Source organism: Eurypyga helias, unplaced genomic scaffold, assembly GCF_000690775.1.
Source record: "Eurypyga helias isolate BGI_N326 unplaced genomic scaffold, ASM69077v1 scaffold4621, whole genome shotgun sequence".
Classification (NCBI taxonomy): Eukaryota; Metazoa; Chordata; class Aves; order Eurypygiformes; family Eurypygidae; genus Eurypyga; species Eurypyga helias.
Genome location: NW_010231389.1, coordinates 7311 through 14558, shown reverse-complemented (window position 1 = coordinate 14558; position 7248 = coordinate 7311). Strand labels below are relative to the sequence as shown.

Here is a 7248-nt window from a genome sequence, read left to right as displayed (position 1 = left end):
GATCAAGGAACTTTAGGATCAGCTGTTTTTCAGTGCAGTTTCAATTTATTGCTTCCTTTTTATGATTTCTAATCTCCCTGCTCACCAGGGCCAACTGATGGCACTTTTAGAATTACCCTTCAGGCTGGGGCCACATCTAGAGCCTTTACTTCTGCCCCAAGCCAACCCAGTCATTGTGTGCCGCAGGCTGGCGTCGCTTCCGCACGGGTGCTGTTTCTCTGCTGCAGGTGCTCGTCCTTGCTGCTTCTTTATCCTGCAATCATCGTGCTCTGCAACCCCATCTTTAAATAACTGGCATAGCCTTGAGACAGGCATTGACAGATGCCGGCTGCTTCCAAGCTGATTTTGTAAGCGGGCTTGGAGAATTGAGCAACTCCTCGGTGACCAGAGCAGTCAGCAACCTGCTTTGGATGCTGAGCCATGACCCCACTGACAGCGTGTCCCCTGGGATTTGCACTTCTGAATAAAGCTGTAGCCTTTGTTCCCTGGCATGGGCTCTAACCCTGCTCAGCTGCCACTGGGAAGATAGGAAGGAGGGAAGGAAGGTCCGTCCATCTGAGGTTAAGACAGTAGGTCTCATCAGGTCTGCAGCAACGGAAGACTGAGCCTTGCAGCCTCTAAGTTCACATCCTCTTGTTGCTCTCCAGGCAGAAGATCGCTCAGTCACATGAAAAAGTCGGGCTTTTTCAAACTAGGGAAAAGAAGCCACTGCGCAGCTGGGTTGCTAAGGCGCAGGAGTCACGAGGAGTGGTTTTGTGGCACACTCTACGTACATGATACCCATCTTAATTTCTGATGCATCAACCCTCTTCCTGCCTCCTCCTCCCCCCCTGTGCCTTATGGCACGTTCAGGTGAAGCGATTGCCCCCCCCAGGGCAAGGTGTGTGTGCAAACCACTGACTGTTACCTACGGTGATGGGCCCACGGGGTCAACCTGAGCTGTCCCACTGCTGCCCATCGCAGCTCCTGTCTCAACAGAGGATTTCCCAGGAAGCGTCAGGTAGTAAGTGCAGACAGCTTGCGAAGAACATGCAGGAACACGGAATCGTGTGCTTAAATCAGCAGCAGCTAAATTCCTGTGAACACCGTGTTTCAGGTCAAAACAGAGAGTGAAAACACTTGCACCTGGTTGCTGTGGCATGAACCGTGACACAGCCCGTGGTGCGTGTCTCACCAGAGCCGCCGTCGCTCGGCGGGAGCAGCACTCCCGGGTGCTGCGCTTCCGCCGGGATGTGTGGGCTGAGGAGGGGCTGGCAGCACGCAGACAGGACACCACCAGCTGCGTCACCTCCCCCGGCACATTCCAAGGACAGAGAAGCGATGGCAGCAGCGGGAAGCTTCCAGAGGAGCTGCTGGCAGAGCTGGGGCACAGTACAGTCGTCTGCTGGGTGTCCGTTGCACAAGACCAGCGAGTGTGTCCCTGCCTGGGGGCCACGTAGCCCTGGGGGTATACACGGCTTTGTACAACCACGTGCAACTGGCTTGCACTGAGATCCTTGGAGGAATAGGCTGAAGAGCTCTCAGGACACAGTGGTCATTTTTCATACATTTTAGAATAAAAGGAGGCTGGAAGAAAGCCATGTTCTAAGAGGGAGTGAGCTATACACAGAGCTAGTAACCTTTTGGTCAGTGCAGGAGCACTATTCCTATGGACAATAGCAGGCTCGTTTGAAAAGGCAGTGATAGAGTTGATACCAGATGACGTGATTTCGTGGAAAAATAGACCTTTTCTAATGAGCTGAATAGTGCTTTAGGAGGGAGTTGTGGTGGTGAAATAGATTTATAAGTGAATATGACTTGCCATCAATATTTGGCTTAAGAAGTCATCAAATCCATATTAAATGGACTAAAAGTAGCTAAATGAGACATTTCAAAGTGTTTTTTAGTGTTGGGAAAGCATCAGTGAACAGGCATATGTTGCCTTGGTTTGTGGCCCAGCGTTATTCAGAACATACTTAGTGATTGGGAGGAAATGTTTAAGGGGCTGTTAATCAAGATGGATGATGAGACAGAGATTTGGGAAACTGGACGGCAAATTACTCAAATGATAGCTTTTGTCTGTTGTCTGATATCCACAAACAAGAACAATAGCCAGACCAAAAAAAACCCCAAACCAAACAACACTTATTTCATTAGCAAACCCAAACAGAAGCCCGTTTGGGCTGAACACAATTCTTCTTTGATACAAGATGAAATATTTTCTTCTGTGTAGTAACAGGAGAAGTAGGCAGCCCAAACCCTGAGGCCTGAAGCAAAGAAAAACCTGATCAAAACCCCCCAAATTATTAGAAAATTCCAAGCACTTAGAAATGACAAAAACCTGCTGATGCTGCAGGGGAATGTATAAGTAGAAAACGCCTGAGAGCATGGGAAGATGGTGCGAGTTGTACGTTTGGTTGCATGAATCGCTTGAAGCTGGGGCTAAGGAAGCTGCTGGATGAATGTGCCATCGTGTTCAGAGCACCACTTCGAGAGGAGCAGGCTCAGCATGCAACTCCAACAAACCAAAGCTGCTCTGCCTTTAAAAGTCCATCTTTGGCTCACCCAAGGGAAGCAGAAAGGTGGCTGGGTCGGCCTGGAGGTGCAGCCACGTGGGAACATTCCCGTGGCAGGGTGGTGAGCCGTCCCTCTCTCCCGGCCTCGTGCGGGAAGAGGTGCTCCCTCATCACACGCTGCCTCTGGTCGCGAGGGCCGCGGCTGCGGTCACGCATGAGGTCAGGGGGTGCACTGCAGAGACATGGGAAAGAATGATTCCCTCAGGCTGGGCTGTGGGACAGCGTTTTTGGAAATCCCAGCGCTGGCAGGGGGACTGTATGGGGACAAGTGTGGCCCCTCCATATGTCTTTTAGAGAGGTCAGGCCACAGGCAGTGCCCTGGGACAGGAAACGCGGCCGCTTGCAGTCAGGCGCAGGCACGCGCTGAGCTGATTCATCCAAACTCAGATCCAAATGGTCCTTCCAGGGCACTCTGCTCCCAGCTCATTAGCCATAATTCAAGCAAAGCACACATCCATGTACGTGGAGAAGATGCAGCCTTCCATACTGGAGGGAAATCTTACACACTGAGGGATGTACTGGAGAAGAAACCAATGGTGGGAGGTTGCGCTGGAAGGTGTTTTGTGCGGAGTGCGTGGGGCTGGGCTGAGGGAGAAGCAAATCAGGGAGTTGAGCACAGCTCTGGACTCCCTCACGGAGCAGGGCTGGGTGCCAGGGCCACTCACGCGGGCACAAGTGTCACCGGAGCAGCTGCTTGCGCGGGTCTGCCGCAGCGTGGGCACCAGTGCCACCCCAGATAGTGCTTCTCAGGGGCGTGGGACCCACTCTGGTTCCTCACCAGGGCTATCTGCAGAGCTGATGGAGGGCCAGACACGTCCCGGGGTAGGGCTGCCCACAAGAAAGATGGGCAACGCTCTGCCCAGTGTTCCTGTGCGTTGTGCAATTTGCTAGCGCGGTTCCAGGCGCCTGGCTGGGGAGAGGAGGAAGAGCAGGCCGCTGCTAGCCTCTTGTAGCGAGGGGGACTGGGGAAGCAGCAGTGACAGAGAGGCTCTGGCCCAGCAGCACGTCCTCACAGCTCCCGTGACATGCCCTCCTCCGCTTCCACAGACACAAAGCGGCCGTCGCCTTCGCACGCTCGTGCGTCCCGCGGCACGCTGCTCGGAGATGGGATGGGCTGGGAGAGCCCCGCGCTGTCGGGAGGGCAACAGCCTCAAGTAGCTCCGCTCCGGGCAACGACCACCCGAGCAGCGTTCCCTGTGCTCCCTGCCTCCTCCCACCGCCTGCCGCTTGGCTGCCGCCGAGCCGAGGGACATGTCCCACACACGCCGGTGTACGGGGATGCGCACACGAGCGTGACGTTCTCCCCCAGCAGCCATGGCAGGAGGGAAGCTCTCTTTCATAGCCTTGTCTCCAGACAGCTGGGGAGGCAGGGCAGGGGACACAGCAGGGATGAGGGATGCCGCAGGGGGAACCACAGACATCTACCATCGTGCTGTCTGCTGTGAGCCCCTGGGTGATTCCAAAGCACCACACGGCCAAGAGGTGTATTGGCCAGGGAGCCCCCAGCCTTGCACCCCCCAGCCCATTCCCACTGCCGATTTCTCCATGCCGCGGGTGAGGTGACGCGGGAGGCGTAAAAACCGGCGTGAGCTGCTGCTTCTGTGCCTGGCAGGGAGGAGGAGATTTGGCGTTGAGCGCAGCACAGCCTGTGTGCGGGTAGAAGAGGCCTGACTATGGAGGGTGAGAGATGGAAGGGGGTAGTTCTGCTTGGAGACCAGCTAAGCGGATATTAAACTGCAACAGCTGGGAAACAGCCTAGAGGAGAGGTAGTACTCAACCCCATACTCCTCACACGGGGGCCAGACTGAGCCAGTCTGTGCTGATGAACTGGAAAAAGGGACTTTTCAAGCACAGCAGTTCTAGGAGCTGGCGTGCGCCGTCCGGGGAGGATGGTCTTAACTGCAGAGCCCTTTGGGCTGGCCGTTGTGATGGCAGCCTTAGACATGTCTTACGACAGCCCGTTCACACAGAGGTTGGGGGATGCAGAGGATGACTTGATGCTGACAACACCATCATTCGAGTGTCGCTAGAGCCACACAGCGAACACGCTTACAGTCCACAGGGAAGTGTGACATTCCAAAATGTGGTTACACGCCAGCTTACAGAGAAACTGCAGAATTTCTGTGTTCTGCACCGAGATTCCCTGCCCCAGCAAGCAGCTTTTTGGAGCTTCCTGAGCCTGGAGGTCAGGTTCTGGCTGCCAGGGTTAGGGTCAGAGTTTGAGCTTGCAGACACCTCGATTGCAGGGGTCAGCTGAGCCTCCACGATGCTTGAATGAATGTGCCGCAGTTGCACACGAGCAGCAGTGACATTGCCCAAATTGGAGACTGAAATGGAATCAATTCTATTGAATATTTAGCAGTTAATTAATGAGTTCTATTTTTTTCTCGTTGGCCATATTGCGCCCTTTGGCTTCTCTCCTCCCCAAGCAGAAGACATCAGGGAGGTTTGGCAGCAACTCTGCCAGCGCCCAGTCGCTTCCTACAGATCCACCCGAGGGCTGCGAACGCACCAACGCTACAGACACGAGGGGATTCGCTCCCTTCAGTTTTACACTGCCCTGTGCTGGAGCTGATTTTTACTCCAAACGGGGCAGGACGTGCCAGTGTGTTGCCTCAGGTTCGGCAACAGGATAGTCACGTTCCTACAAAGGCATTTTAGAGCTAACTGGAGCGCTGTCCTTCAGCAGAGTTAGCGAGCTGAGAGGATGCGGCACGCCAAGGCGGGTAGACTAGTCTGGGAGCTGGGTCTGCTGGGCTGTTGGCTGTAGGCTCTAGAGACACAGGAGAGCAGAGCTTCCCCTGCAACTTCTGCAGGTGGTGGGCAAAGTATTTAACGCTTTTCGGGGAGAGGGAGTGCAGCAGCGGGTAGTGTGGGCAGCCAGCCTGCTGCTGAACTGAAGCGCCTTGATTTCACAGCGGGAGCACGGCTTGAAGTGCAGCAGACCATATTGTGTGTCTGCCTGCCCAAAGCTTTCCTCTCGCTCATAATGATGGTACAGGCTGTGCTGAGCCCCAACACAATAAATATCAGCCAATTCTCTCTCTCCAGAGAGGCAACTGCCTTCTGCCCCCTCCAAGGGCTGCGGGCACGGGGTGCAGCTGGAGGCATTCTGCGCTGCCGCTGGACCGCAGCAGAGCCAGGCAGTGCGGTCACCCCCAAACGTCCCCCCAGCCGGGTGTTCCATGGCCTCATCCTCCAGCACGGAGCAGCATCAGCGCTGCCACAGAGGCCTCTCTGGGCAGGCACAGTTATGCCTATTGTTTTAATTAATCATCTTCCCTCAGGGACTCCCGAGTCCCAGGGTCTGGCTTTCGATTAGGGGCAAATGCAAATGGAGAAGGAAGGTTTTGCAGGGATACCCATATATCTAAGGCAGCCGTGTTGTCAGCCTCCTGGCTTACTTTCTGCTGTGTACACAAGCAGTCCCCAAATATGTGTCTGTTGGGACATACGTTTCATATTCCAATAATGATATGCCCCTCAGAGCCTTTTTTTTTTTTCCCAGCCTCACCAAAGGCGTACATCCACATGCCTTTAGAATAAAACAGGACAGTTTTAGCTGCCTGGGTAATTCCCTGGTGAATTTACATTCTTCCTTTACAGCTCTGGTTTCTGCATTTGTTGGGATTACGGGAATCTTTTGTGTTTAAAATTCTTGTCCCTTGTTTTCCCCAGGTTGCTTTAAATAGAAGAGGAAAAGGGACAGAGGAATCAGCCAAGCTCATCTCACTTCTCAGAACTGATCCTCTGACCCTTTTTTTACGGGGTGAGCTCCCCTGAAAATCTCTTCAGCTTTTATCTGCACCGTTCCACGTTTTGCAATAGAGGAAAGCCCCTGAAGCTTTTTCCACCCTTTTAAAAGAATCCACCTCTGCAGCCAGACACCAAGCTTCATTTCTGGTAAGGTTTTCAATCCCACTCGCTCCTTTGTCTCGGCTTATACGTCACCCTCGTCCTCTTGGGTGGGCAAAAAAAGGGGCCGGGTGCTGCTGCTGTGCTGACTCCTGACTGGGTCACCGGGTGCTGCTGGGCTGGCTGGGCTGGGCTATAAAACAGAGCCAAGGCAGCGCAGCTGGCTCAGAGACCAGCTCCAATTCTGCAGGCGGCGAAGGACCCGCACGAAGCCTCAGCCACCTCCTGCACCGTTGGTTTTTTTCCCAGGAATACAGAACCGACCTCGGGAACAAGATGTGCAAGGGACTCGCTGCGCTGCCAGCCACTTGCTTAAAAAGGTACTGTTTATTTCCCAGCGTCTGCGAACGGTCGTGCGAGTCCGGAGATGGGCTGGCGTGCCGGCAGCAGGAGCGGCACAGCGGCTCTGATCCTTCCGTGAGATGAGATACGAGGGATCGCTTACAGGCTGTGGTTTATTTTCTGTTAGGCAGGAGCAAAATCGCGTAAAGGTTTTGTATGGAGCTGCGGGAACACTAACCCATCCTTCCCGTCAGCAAAACAAGCAGTTTTTAGCATGGCTGTATTTTGATGTTCCTGTCATCTGCTTCTACCGCAAGCTTTGCACCCCTTTTCTCTTTTGAATCCTCTTTTTCTGCTGAATTTTCTTTTCTTGATTTTTTGAGGGGGAAGCAAGGCAGACGGGAGATCAAAACGATTGAGGGTCGTTCCCCAGAACGCATGCCAAGCGCAGAAGCCCAGCCTGGCAGGATCAGAGACCCGGCTGCTAGCGGGCAGG

General features: G+C 54.1%; 1 protein-coding gene across 4 annotated transcripts in view; it reads left to right on the top strand.

Annotated features, from left to right (window-relative positions):
- The first annotated feature begins 6084 nt into the window (after positions 1 to 6084).
- The window catches only part of RGS4 (regulator of G-protein signaling 4), a 6226-nt gene continuing 5062 nt past the window's right edge, over positions 6085 to 7248 (top strand). Inside the window, exons 1-2 of one of the 4 annotated variants that reach the window (XM_010161050.1) lie at positions 6085 to 6125; positions 6234 to 6458. Coding sequence is in view for 1 of the 4 variants with exons in the window: in XM_010161047.1 (XP_010159349.1) it covers positions 6747 to 6790 (44 nt within the window). In the remaining 3 variants the exon portion in view is untranslated. Of the gene's footprint in view, positions 6459 to 6650; positions 6791 to 7248 lie in introns of those variants that run through there. The other 3 variants (XM_010161049.1, XM_010161048.1, XM_010161047.1) reach the window with 3 other exon arrangements.